Below are 14,280 nucleotides of genomic sequence, written 5' to 3' on the forward strand. Positions count from 1 at the left end.
GCATTAAGCCAGGAAAAAGCCAACTAGAACATAGATCAATCCATTTTCTGAGCCGCTTGTCCTCACTAGGGTCGCGGGAGCCAACTAGAAGATCTGAACTTCATTTGGGGGTTAATCAGAGGCAATTTAAATGAGGACAGGTGTGTTCTGACTCATATTTAACATGAATTTGAAAGGGATTGGTTCATTCTAAACAACGGCATCCCCAGTTATTAGGGTGTACACATTTCTGTGACTACATTATTATGTCATCTTTTATTTATTCTTTTTTATTTGGTTATAGAACCTCACTGTAAAAATAAAAATGAAAAAATGTTAAGTAGTAAAAATGTTTAGATATTAAACGTGGACAATTCCTAATTTTTGAATGGCACAAATGGACACGTAGCAAATAGTTACAACAAGCAAAAATGGGAGGACAAAATTTTAAAAAATATGTATTTATTAGGAGGGATGAATAGTATTTACTGTAACAATGTATAATGTTAACAATAACACATGGATAAAATATGGCAACTATGGAACATTTTGTTCCCCTATCCAGTGTGACGTATTGACTGGAAGTACCGCTGCTCTCCAGTAGGTCGCGCTCGCACCTCAGCCTCGACGCGACGAGGAAGTGCAACAACCGTGCTGCCCAATTCAAAGTACGCCATAAATATGGCGCCAAAAGAGTTTTCAAGCAGAGGTTCTCCTGCTCCATTCCAGCTCATCATTTGTTTAGTCCCTCTCCTTTTTTAAGGAGGAGCGTGCAGGGCTGCCGGACGCAGGGGGGGTGGAGGGGGGGGACGACGTTTGTCTTGTGCACAGCCGCGTCCAGTACCGTGCGGCCGGGCCAGAGAGGGACGAGGAGGAGGTGGTAGCCTGGTAGTGTGTTTTGGAAGAAGAAGAAGAAGAAGAGAGGTGGGGGTTGCGAAACAAACTGGATTGCAAATCTTTTAGAGGACATTATTTTTTTTTCAATCCATTTTTTGGACATTGGAGTGTTTTCCTGTTAAAAAAAAAAAAAAAATGCGACATGCTTTTTTCCAGTGAGCGGCATGTCGCGCGCCGCGAGCCGCTCTGCGCGCACTGAAAGGCGGCTTCGGCGACGGTGACACCCCGGCCCCTCGGCTCCGTGACCCGAAGCTCCTCCATCGCAATTTTTTTCCCCCGCTTATTTTTTTCAAGTGCATTTTATTTGGATTTCTTGTTGTTGTTGTTGTTGTGTGGTATTTTTTTTAAAGCTGTCAAGGTGGGTGGGAGGGGAAAGGGTCCTGTCAACCCAACGTGGAAGTTAACCCAGAGGAACAACATTTGCATGTGCTTGGATACCGATGGTTTCCTAATCGGTGGGACCCCCTCCAAAGAAGAACAAGGTAAACACGCAGTTATCGTCAAATCATATTCTTATTAGTATTGCAGTGTATGAATACATTGAGCTTGGTGCAGCACTTTGGCATCCGTAGTACGTGTGTGTAATGGAAATAACGCGTTTAAAGAGGAAATGCACATGTTGGTACTCCCCAGGCGCATCGCACCCCTTAGCATGACTAGGTAAACACCCCATTATTATTACATTGCATTATAATCATCATGATCGTGTATAGAAAACGCACGTGTAGAAGATGTTGATTTGCGCTTTAGTACTTCCGATGTAGCACTTTGGAATAAATGACAGTTAATCTAATATGAAAGTGCACCGTGACGTCATTAAAACGGTTGCAGTCCACTTTGTGGGTCTGTTGCCACCTCCGTGTGTGCATGATGGAAGTTACACGGTTAAATAGGAAACGCACATGTCCGGTAGTGCGCAGGCGCGTGGTGGCAAGTGTTTTTTTTTTTTTTGGATGGATGGGTGGGGGGGGGGGTGCGAAATGGCAACAAATTGTGCACGATTCGCAGCAGCGTACAACACAAACTTGCTGGAAGCGATCCGGATGCGGTGCGCATGCGCGTTTGAGTCACGGAGGGGGGGGGGTGCTGTTGAGAAGTGCACCTTCACAGCCCTCGGAGGAATTGCAGGTTCTTATGCACAGAGGAGCAGGGGGGGGGGTGCAGTTATTCTTTTAGGAAGGCAGAGCACGCCACCACACACACACACACACACAAATGGAATTAGAGCAAGCCCTCTCCCCGCACCTCCTCCTGCTCCTGCTGCCGCTTCGTGCTGTGCAGATCTAGCAGGCTTTGGAGGGAGAGGAGGATGGAGGGTGTTGTTGCGCGGGGGGGGGGGGGGGGGGTACCTCCGGTTCTGCTGTGGAAGCGACTGCAGCACCTTTTTCCGTGGCATCAGAGTGACTCGGCAGCCAAAAATGACCCAGTGGGTCGGGATGCACGGTTTTGGTAGTTAATACAGAGCAAGGGAAGAAAGTGGGCAACGTTTGGCTCGGGAGGACGTGCGCGTTTTTTTTTGTTTTTTTTTTTGGGCGGCGCCGGGTTAGGGTTTGAAAGTTAGCGTTTCGAGGCAGGAGTTTGGTTTTAAGGTTTAAGATTTTTAAGCCTGGGTTTGCGTTTCAGAAAAAAAAAAACGGTCGTGGTTTTCAATTGGAGTTCCAAGATAGGATTAAAATTTCAAAATAGGGCAGCACGGTGGCCTCACAGTTCTGAGGACCCGGGTTCGATCCCGGCCCCGCCCGTGCGGAGTTTGCACGTTCACCCCATGCCTACGTGGGTTTCCTCCGGGCACTCCGGTTTCCTCCTGCATCCCAAAAACACGCAACATTAATTGGACACTCTAAATTGCCCCTAGGTGTGATTGTGAGTGCGGCTGCTTGTCTCGATGTGCCCTGCGATCGGCCTGCGACCCGTTCAGGGTGTACCCCGCCTCCTGCCCCTGTCAACAGCTGGGATAATCCAACACTCCCTGCGACCCTCATGAGGAAAAGATGGTGAGAAAATGGATGGATGGTTGGAGGTTGCAAAAAAAAAAAAAAGGGCGGGGGGGGGGCAGGGTTTCAAATTAGGATTTCAAAGAAGGGCTTGGTTTCGGTTTCAAACTCAGGGTTAGGGTTTTGAGTCAGTGCTAAGTTTCCAAAGTAATATTTCAAGTCTTGTGTGGGGGTTCCAAACCAGTTAAGGGTTTGGGGAGTCGAGTTTAAAAATGGCGTTTTATACCTAGGTTATGGCTACAGGTTAGAAGGTGAAGTAAAGTTTCTGATTTTTAAAGTCGGGTTTCGATCCAGGATGACGGCTCGGGTGATTCGCGCGCGCAACTTACGACAAAAACGCAGAACGAGGATCGTTTTGCCTTGGGGGAGGTCCGCGCCGTGCATTCCTTCTACAGTAAAGCACTCTTGAATCAATTAAAGCACAATCGTCTGGAGACTTGTTAAATGTTCCCATTTGTGACACGAGAACAACCCCCACCCCCCACCCACCCACAACCCCCTTTCCCTATCATCACACCCTTCAAAACACTCACACAGACTCACACACCCTCCTCCCGCCGGGGATGAAACCGGAGATGAGTCATGATGTGTGTGCGCGTTTCACGTCTTCGCGACCCCTCGAGGGTCCTAATGTGGCGGGATGTTGTTTGTCAGCCGACATCTTTTCATCCCTCATCCCTCCGTCACGTGACTCACATGTGTACATACAATGTACACGTGCGTCTATGTGCATGCTGGACCGTGATTGGTTGACAAAAAGGGGGTAAGGACTACCACGTGGTGTTCTGGGGAGGAGGATGAAGAGGGCAAGGGAAGCGGAAGGAAGGAAGGAAGGAAGGGGCTTGGGGGTGCGTCATGATGGAGGGAACATGGTGTACATTTCTGTTGATCAAGATCAGGGGCGTCAAACTCATTTCGATGACTGAAACCATGAAAAATCTTTAATTGACTGAACCATCAATTCATTTTCTTTGCCGCTTATCCTCACGAGGGTCGCCGGGAGTGCCGGAGACTATCCCAACGGCAGGAGGCGGGGGACACCCTGAACTGGTTGCCGGCCAATCGCAGGGCACATAGAGACAGTCGCACTCACAGTCACACCTTAATTAATGATTGTTACATTACATTATAACATTAGTGATTATTAATGTTGCATGTTCTGGGGATGTGGGAGGAAACCGGAGTGCCCGCAGAAAAACCCACGCAGGCACAGGGAGGACATGCAAACTCCACACAGGCGGGGCCGGGATCGAACCCGGCTTCCTCAGAACACTGAGGCCGACGCTTTACCAGCTGATCCACCATGTCGCCCCTTATTGACCCATCATATTTAAATTTATCAACTCGTTTTGGAATCAGAAATGAAGGGTAATGGTTTTCTCAACTATTGTTGATGTTTGGTAACACAAAAATGCCTGCAATAGCTCAACGTCATCATTTACGATATGACAATTTGAAATCTTGTCCAGATTTGAACAAAAATCATGGAAGTTGACGCACAGGATTTGTCTTCACGTAAAAATCAGGCGACGGGCCGCATCTGGCCCCCCGGGCCTCGAGTTTGACAGCCGAGATCTCGACGATGACCCTCATATGGATTAGCAGCAAAGAAAAGGGATGGATGGATGGATGGGTCATGATCACGATTCGGGTTTTAAACACGGAGTTAGGCTCGTTTGATAAATTTATTGCATCAATAATGAGTTTTCCATTCATCAGTTGATTGTGGCACCTTTGCAAAGGGTCAAGGTGTCAAATTTGGGTTCCAAACTGGGTTTATGGTTTCAAGTGAGCGTCGGGCTTTCGAATTCATCTTTCAATGTGGGTTTAGGGTTTGAAAGTAAGGTTTTAGGACTGCTTGGTGTTTTTCCACCCCGCTCAACTAAACACGCTCTGGTGCGGGTGGGCCCATGCCCCTATACCACCCCCCCCCCCCTTATCCTGTTTAAGAGTGCGAGATGAGGGACAGGTGAAGGTGAAAACGAGAATGGCCGAGCAAGAGGACACACACACACGCGCGCGCGCACAAGCTGCACTGATGTTATGAAGCAATTTATATGCAAAGATTCTCTATGAAACTGACTGACCTCGACCTCGTCCGTGCGTTTGCGTTCTCAGGCAAACAGCTTGCGTTGTGTAGCTGTTTGTGCATCTGCCGGTACTTATTTAATGTGTGCTTACCCTGGACGCAATTGTCAGTATCCCATGACGACCGTAGCGCTCACTTAGTTAGTTTTGTGTGTGTGCGTGTGTGTGCCTGGACACCGCAGTGATGGTTCCTCATATTACATAAATGATGTGCAATCGTCGGTGTTTGTCAGTTCATCTTTTTTTTTTTTTTTTTTTTTTTTTGCTTTGACTTGCGAGTGCAGACTTGGGATACGAGCTCTGTACAGTGGCAGTGATCTCAGCTCAGTGCACTTGACTCGATACTGCGATGCCTCGGTTCTCCACCGCAGTCCGTTCCAGGAAACGGTTCGAAAAGTGAATTGTTCGAAAACCGAATTGATGTTTCCCATTACAGTGAATGGAAAAATGAATAATGCGTTCAAGCCTTGAAAAAAAATTGTCTTTTTAAACCATTTTTTTTAGCTTTTCCTGATAACATACTGCATAGTAGGAATACATGTATAGTTTAAATATTTTATATGATAAAATAGTTGAAATGTATTTGTTTTTTTGCTTAAAATTTATGCTTTAGTTGTAGAGTACGCTAGCCCGGGAGTGCGTTCTTGTATCTGTAGCGACTCAACCCCCAGCCTTGTAAACTTTTTTTTATTAACAAAAGTGCAGAATAACTAAACAAACAATAATGAGGGGGAAAAAAAACATTTCTTTGGAGTCATGATTGGGGGTTAATACGAGATGATGAGAAGAAAAACACCAGTCTCTACCGGTACACGTCTGTGTACAGAGGCTGCGTTATACAGAATAACAAAAGTGCGCTCATTGCGCCACGTGCATTATGTCATTTCCCTTTTTGCGGGGGGAGTTCGAATAGACAATAACAAAGCCGGTCGTGGGTGGGTCAGCTGCTTGCGCCACGCGCATTATGTTATTTCCGGGTTTTTTTTCGGTGGCGAATTCGCAACAAAGCGCGTCTTGGGTCAGCCCGCAATATGTTATTTCCCGGTTTTGTCGGGGGCATCCGAGTACCGATTTTCGTTTCGAGAACAGAAGGGAAAAAAATCTCGAAATTTTCGTTCGAAAACGGGGACGTTCGAAAACCGAGGCTTTACTGTAGTTTAATAGTAGTCAGTTTGGGAAATATTGAACCATTTGTCTCCCAGTATATTATATTATAAAGTACATAACGTAAGTAAAGTTAATGAAGTCAATTTGTTGTGTTTCCTGTTGGGCATCTTCTCACTGATGGTTTTTGTTCCTTCCTCTCTAATTTGGTGGTGGTGTGGTAGATGGAGAGTGAGACGAAGAGGAGGAAATACTCCACCAGCAGCAATGACTCGGACACCACAGACAGTAAGTTTTTTTTTTTTTTTTTTTTCTAAATCAAATAGGCTGGCCAAACAGCAAACGGCCATACTTTTCATTTTTTATTTGTTTATTCCCATTTAAGTTTTTTTCTGAACACACAGCCGTGACACAATATACAAAACGTCACATTTGTTTTTTTTTTTTTTTGTATTCTTTAAATTGTTTTTATTGTTTACATGTTAAATATTTATTTTCCCCCTATTATTTGTAGGGTTTTAGGATTGTTCTTTTATTACCGTAATTTCCGGCCTACAAGCCGTGACTTTTTTTCACACGCTTTCAACCCTGCGGTTTATGCGGTGATGCGCTAATTTGTGTTTTTTTTTTTTTTTTTTCTGACGGCCACAAGGGGGCACTCGAGCGGAAAGGTTAATAGTGAGACCGGTGGAATATATGCGACGAGGAAGGGACTTTTACCGGTCCGGCGCTATTAGCGTTAGCATGGTGCTAGCGTTAGTGTGGGAGCGCTAGTGTTAAACTCTCTGTGTACCGTCTTTGTAAATATCTCATGTTTCAATGTGGGCGCTTGCGGCTTTTTCACGGCTGCGGCCTATGTATGTACCAAATGGTATTTCCTTTACAAATGTACTGGGTGAGGCTTATAACCAGGTGCTCTCTATAGGCCGGGAATTACGGGAATTTTATAGAAGGTCATTTTTAAACATTTCCTTATTTTCCTGACATTGTTTTTATTTAATTTTGAATCTTTATACCTTAATTTATTTTACATCCACGTTTTTCTGTAGTAGTACTTTTGCAAAAATTCCTGAACACACAGCCATTAAACTATATAATTACTCTAAATAATTCTATAATTTTAAATTCTATTATTTATTGATAGGTTTTTTGGGGGGGGGTCCTTTTTAGCATGTTTTACATGAATTGTGTATGAATATTTTTGTATTATTTTATACCGAGTGTTTTTTTACATTTATTTTTGTTATTGTATATTAGTGTTATTTTTTTTTTATCGTGGTTGAAAAAAATGGAACTGTTATATTGTGTTAATTTCAATACATGATGTGCATTTTTTTTTTTTTTTACTGCACGGGCACACATCTTGACAACAGTTGTGTTGTGATGGAGCTCAAGAATGACAATAATCGCCTACACGCACGCGGACTGTGTACACACGCTTTTGAGTTATGGGTTTATGCTCGACACACACGCACACACACATTGTGCAAGGTTCATACTTTGACAGCATCAACGGGAGGAGGATTAATTTCAACTGGATTGTATGACCGAAAAGAGGAGAGAGTGACTTTAATGGAGGCAGAGTGTGTGTGGGTGATCATTAGCGGCCAGTGTGCGTGTGCATGTGTGTGTGTGTGTGTGTGTGTTGCCTCCCACTCAACATATTTTCCTCCACTGCTGCAACCCTACTTATACTTGTGAAGTCTGAACAGACTTAAACACGCACTGAAATACACACGCACACAGACACACACGGGGTCTGTATGGCAAATATGTCTGATTTCCGAGTAGATTTTATTTATGTATTTTTGCGAATAACTTTGATTTTCCTCCCTTGTGACTAGTGAGTTGCATTTGAGCCCATTTGTTTAGCAGTTTTCACAATGTTAATAGGAATCCGGACCATTGAAAGCTGGAGACCGCTACGTTAGCTTCTTGTGCTAACTACCGGTTCGATACCATAGGCTCTACCACAAGCAAAGGGATTTGTTTGAGAGCTGTTCCAGATTTAATTTTTGTAGGTTACTACTTCCTGTTTTTTACTTCATTGCAGTTAGCTTGATTGGATGCTCGGTATGTAGCTTTTTGTGAGTAGTGTATCTTCCATGATTTTTTTTTTTTTTTAGCGCTGTTTCCACTTTTACTTTTGTACGTTGATTTGGTAGCTTGTCACTTGTTTTTTAACTTGTGTTTTTACTCTATTGTAGTTTGTTGGCATTATAGAACACTCCGCCAGTCGCTTTTTGGACCGTAGGACTGATGTGGGTAATCTGTGACTCAATTAGCGCTGTTACAGCTTTTGTTTTGGTAACTGTATAGTTGCTTTTTCAAAACAAATGATTTATTTTAATGTTTTATGACTGCACTTGGTCTTTTACGATCTTTGAAGATGTTTTATTTATCATGTTTACGAAGAATTGGCCCTAAGTGAAGATGTAGACTTCTAGGTTAGCTTTTCGCGCGATAAGCTAGCTAGCAACCGTCTGTTTGTCACTTGTGAACAAAATGTAGAGAATGTATTGTGGCCGTATTTGTCCTTATATTTGGCATTAGTTGATATATCTTTTGATTTTTGTTATTGTTGTGACTGTTGCAGGCCAGGTGACGTCGTGGTCCAGGTCTTCCCAGAATGCGGGAACCAGCATCACGTGGGTACGGCACCAGCACAAAAAGCATTCAGAGGTGAGGAATACTCAAATGATTAATCATCTTTATGGCTTTCAAACCAGAGTTAAGAGTTTTAACACTGGGTTAGGGTTATGAAACACACGTTAAGATTTTAATTTGGGTTTTAAATCATGATGAGGTTTTCAAATCTGGATTTTAGGCCTTGGTGAGGTTTCCAAACACAGGTTAGGGTTTACAGACATAAATAGGGTTGGGGTTATAGTTTTAAGTCTACATTAGTAGTCATATTTATTTGTATAGCGCATTTCATATACGAGGTAACTCAATGTGCTTTACATGATTTTAAAGGCATTTGAAAACAAAGAGATAAAACTTTTAAAATGCCGTTATAACAATAAAAATGACAAAATATTTAAAAAAGGCAATTAAAACCGCATATAGTACAAGTAAAATTATCAAAAAGTGGATATATTCTAAAAAGCATGAATAAAAAGAAGAGTTTTCAACCTGGATTTAAAAACATTCCCACTTGGAGCTGACCTCACCTTTGGTTCACCGTGTTTGCTTTGGACTCTGCGGTTCACTATTTGAGTCGTTTGGGTATTTATTTATTATTTGGGTTTGTATTCCGTAAGCATTTCTTTCATGTATTCAGCACCTAAATCGTTTAGTGATTTATAGACCAGTAGCAGAACTTTAAAATCTATTCTAAAGCTGACTGGAAGCCAGTGCAAGGACTTTAGGATTGGAGTTCTACGCTCTGACCGCTTTGTTTTGGTCAGAACGCGAGCTGCAACATTCTGCAGCTGTTTAATACTCTTTTTTTGGGGGGGGAGTCCAGCAGAAGACCATTACAATAGTCAAGTCTACTTGAGATAAAAGCATGGATGAGCTTTTCCTGGTCTGCTTGACACATACAAGACTTCAAGACTCTAGATATGTTCTTCAGATGGTAGAAGGCAGTTTTTGTGATTGATTTGATATGATTGTTGAAAGTCAGGTCGGAATCAATCACAACACCTAAGACTTGATTTGGGTTTCAAATTAGGTTTAGGGTTTCAAACGAGGTTTAGGGTTTGGAATTACAGTGTTGTCATGGGTTAATTTTTCTAATTAGGGTTTTAAAATTGTTGTTATGGTTCCCAAGTTATGTTTTGAAGTCCGGATTACGGTTTCAAATTCAGGTTTGAAGTTTGGGTTAGTGTTACAAACTCTTTAGTGAATCATCAACTCTAATTGAGAAAGCCCGGCGTGTCCAAAGTCAATACATTCATCTCTTGACACCAGCGCGGCTGAAGCAACCGCCGGAACGGACGCCGCAGCGCGGTCGGCCAAAGTGGCAGGTTGAACGAGCGGTCGCCGTGAGCGGTCGCCTCGAGCCGTCCCCGAGGACTCTCAAATGATTACCCTGGCGCGAGAGGCGGAAAAAAACGGTCGCTCTGAAGGACTTTCTGTGGCTTGCAAATTCTTCCCAGTTGAAGGAGGCGAAGTTTGTTGTGCTTGACAAAAATAACTGCTCTTTGGAAACTTTTATCTCGCGGTGAGAGCAATTAACAGTTGCTAAGCTAAAAAATGAACTACGCTAAAGGCTCGTTTATGACAGCAATTCCTTTTTTGGGGGTTTTAGGGGGTAAAAAAATTTTTTTTTTTTTTTTTCTTCAGAGGAATTATAATGGCTGTCAATTATCTGGGGAATTTTCACCATTAGCGGTCTGGCCTGGTCCCCGTTCTACGCGATTATTGAGGGTCCACTGCATAATTAGTAAATAGTCGTCGACAAAAAAGAGGGATTAAGCCGCTTATTACAACTCCGAGTTGTTGTCAAACTAACCATAACACAAACATAATTACATATTGTGTATTTGAAGCAAGCATACAATGGAAAACTCCACAGTCGCACGGGATAGTAATTAACATAACACCAACACCAGCCGTGGGTGTATAAAACAATTTCAAGATTGGGACAATAGATCCACTACGCCTGAGACGTTATTATCACGATATGGCGACGAAGAGAAGACTCAAGTCGCTCACGTAATCGGAATGTGGAGGTTGCCACGACAGCGGATTAGCTTGAAGTCACGTGACACGAAAGAAGAACTGAAGATGATGTCGTGGGGCAAGTAGCGCCGCTAAACAACGAATCGATTATCCCAAATTGGTGAATTTGATATTGTCGATTAATCATTGCAATTCCACTTGCAAGTGAGGGTTTCAAGATATTGTGAGGGTTTCGAGTTAGGATTTCAGATAAGGGTTAGATTTTCAAGTTATACATAAATTTTCTTAGCTGCTTATCCTCACGAGGGTCGCCTATTCCAGCTGTCAACGGGCAGGAGGCGTGGTACACCCTGAACTGGTTGCCAGCCAATCGCAGAGCACATGGAGACGAACAGCCATGCTCACAATCACACCGAGACGCAATTTAGTGTGTCGAGCCATTTTCTTTGCCGCTTATCCTCACGAGGGTCGCGGGGAGTGCTAGAGCCGATGCCAGCTCTCAACGGGCAGGAAGCGTGGTACACCCTGAACTGGTTGCCAGCCAATCGCAGGGCACATGGAGACGAACAACCGTGCTCACAATCACACCTCGGGGCAATTTAGTGTGTCCATCCATCCATTTTCTTTGGCGCTTATCCTCACGAGGGTAGCGGGGAGTGCCGGAGCCTATCCCAGCTGTCAACAGGCAGGAGGCGGGGTAGACCCTGAACTGCTTGCCAGCCAATCGCAGGGCACATCGAGACAGACAACAACCACTCACAAGCACACCTAGGGGCAATTTAGAGTATCCATCCATTCATTTTCTTTTGTGCTTATCCTCACGAGGGTCGCGAGGAGTGCTGGAGCCTATCCCTGAACTGGTCGCCAGCCAATCGCAGGGCACATGGAGACAAAGAGTCTCACAATCACACCTAGGGGCAATTTAGAGTGCCCAATTAATGTTAATTGGACATTCGTTGTTTTTTAAGTTAGTTTTTAAGCTATTGTAAAGGTTTGTAGTTAGAGTTTAAAATTGGGGTTTCAAACAAGATTTAGGATTTCAAAGTAGGGTTTCAAATTAAGAGTTTAAATCAGAGATTCCGGTATAACAATCGGCTTTCAACACGAGATCGGTATTTCAAACAGTGATTATTTTTTCCAAATTAGGGATTCAAACCCGGGTTAACCTTTCGAATACAGATTATTATTATGATTATATTTTTAAACAAGGATAAGGCTTGTAGTTACGCTGCAGGGACAAAAATATTGGGACACAGCTTTGAGTGTGTGAACAGTGAGGAGTAGAGTGTCTTTCTCTGTTCCTATGTGGGGAATCAAACGCTCGACAGCCCGTCATTACACACGCACGCAAACGCACACGCGCTTAAGTTAAACAGAGAGCCGCGTATCTATTTATTGCTCATCCTCTGCTGTCGTTTTTTTTTTTTTTTTCCTCGAAGACCGACCGCCTCGGAGCTTTGATGAAGATCGTTAGGGAAACTTACAGGAAGGCAGAGTTCGGTTCTTGTGGCCGACGCTTTTACTGGCAGCGTTTTTTTTTTTTTTTTTTTTTTTTTTTTTGCTTTAAAAGGAGCATGTGTGCATCCTGAGACTGCACAACAACTTCCTGTATGGACATGGATGTGTGTGTGCTACACGTGTGTACAAAGTGGCTTCAAGCACGTCTGGGGAAATGTGCCTGCTTGCTTGTAGCCCGCGGGGAACCGTTGACACTTGTCAAAACATGGCAACATCATACCCCCAGGACACAAACACACACACACACACACACGCACACACACACGAAAAGACAGAGCATTTGTTCTAAGGTGCAAATCAATATGGAAACACAAACCTCCCAAAACACACACATTTGTTCCAGGTGGACTTCTAGTATGCACAAGGAGTGTTTGCATGTGTTCATTTGAAGATGTATTTTACATTAGGGCTTCAATCCGGTTTGGGGTTCTTAATTTCATGGGGTTTTAAAGCCGGGTTCAGGGTTTCAAATGTAGGCGTTCGCCCCGCGTTTGGCTGGCAACCAGTTCAGCGTGTGCCCCAGCCTCCCGATTGGGCTCCAGGAGACCCTTGTGGATGGGATGGATGAAATTTAGGTATTCAAGACAAGAGTTGGGGTTTCAAATTAGGATTTCAGGCCAGGGCGAGGTTTTCAAGGCTGCAGTAGGATTTTAAATGAGACTTTCAAGATTGCGCGAGCATTCCAAAGGAGGATTTCAAGCGTCAGCTTGTGTACATTTTTATTATTGACTAAACAAAGCAAACACTTTGTATTTGTTTACCAAAAAAAAAAAAAAAAATCTGCATGCTTGTGTGTGCTAGATGGGCAACAGTTGTTCTGGCTCATTCGGTCTGGTAGAAACAGCTGTGCAATGCCACGGGGACCTGATGATCACAGCAACAGGAATGCGTGTGTGTGTGTGTGTGTGTGTATTAAACATCTGTATTTGCTCCAATAACTAATAGCTGTTGTGTAGTAAATATTTTCATGTGTACATGGACGCACGCACTCAGACAGAAACAGAACCGCACGTTCAAAGCCGTGTGTGATAGTTAGCTGGTTAAAAGGTTGGTTACTTTTGGGCGAGCAAGCTAAGGAGTTGGTCCGCGCGCTAAGTAGTTTGGTTTTTACTTGGGTGAATCCTCATGACTCAGAGGAGCTGGACTCAAAAACTGTGGAGAATCTTGACACGCATCAGACCAAAGGCCAGTTTTATAGGATAATCTTGTAATAGAGTGGCACTTCTCCGGAAGTCATTTTGTAACGTGAATTTTTTGTAAGTAGAGGCACATTTTACATGTAAGTAGCCTAATCTGTTCCAACCCCCCCACCACCAGCCCCCAAATAAGCATTCAAAGTACAGTGATTCCTCAGTTCTTTACCACAATCTGTTCCAGAAAACGGTTCAAAAAGTGAATTGTTCGAAAACTGACTCGGTATTTCCCATTACAATGAATGTAAAAAGAAATAATGCGTTCCGAGCCTAAAGAATTTGGCTTTTTAAAGCGTTTTTTCAGCTTTTCCCGACAATAAACTGCATAGGAGAAAAACATGTACAGTTTAAATACTTTATATAATAAAATAATTTTGGAGATATACTTGTTTTTTGCTTAAAATTAATGCCAATAGTAGAGTACGCTAGGCCGGGAGTACATTGCCGTATCTGCCGCGACTTGCCCCCCAGCCTTGTAAACTTTTCTGATTAACAAAAGTGCAGAACAAGCAACTTGCCGTCTTTGGAGTCGTGATTGGGGGTTAATATGGTCGTCGTCCATCAGAAGAAAAACAACAGTCACTACCGGGACACGTCTGTGTACAGAGCCCGCGTTATACAGAATAACAAAAGTGCGCTGATTGCGCCGTGCGCATTATGTCATTTCCAGGTTAACAAAACGCATCGTGGGTGGGTCAACTGCTTGCCGCGCGCATTATGTTATTTCCGGGGTTTTTTCGGCGGCGTGGGAATTCACAACAAAGCGCGTCGTGGGTCAGCTGGCTTGGCCGCGCGCAGTATCTTATTTCCGGATTTTTTCGGGGGCGTTCGAGTACCGATTTTGATTCGAAAACAGACACGGGAAAATCTCAAAATTT

The 14,280-nt window shown here is 43.6% G+C and overlaps 1 protein-coding gene across 4 annotated transcripts in view; it reads left to right on the forward strand.

Moving 5' to 3' along the window:
• jade2 (jade family PHD finger 2) overlaps window positions 1–14,280 on the forward strand; it is a 63,512-nt gene that overhangs the window by 338 nt on the left and 48,894 nt on the right. For 2 of the 4 annotated variants that reach the window (XM_061804048.1, XM_061804051.1), the window contains exons 2-3: window positions 6,287–6,350; window positions 8,659–8,744. In XM_061804048.1, the coding sequence (XP_061660032.1) occupies window positions 6,287–6,350; window positions 8,659–8,744 (150 nt within the window). Of the gene's footprint in view, window positions 1–113; window positions 1,359–6,286; window positions 6,351–8,658; window positions 8,745–14,280 lie in introns of those variants that run through there. The other 2 variants (XM_061804050.1, XM_061804049.1) reach the window with 2 other exon arrangements.

Source organism: Syngnathoides biaculeatus, chromosome 18 (genome assembly GCF_019802595.1).
Source record: "Syngnathoides biaculeatus isolate LvHL_M chromosome 18, ASM1980259v1, whole genome shotgun sequence".
NCBI classification, from domain to species: Eukaryota; Metazoa; Chordata; class Actinopteri; order Syngnathiformes; family Syngnathidae; genus Syngnathoides; species Syngnathoides biaculeatus.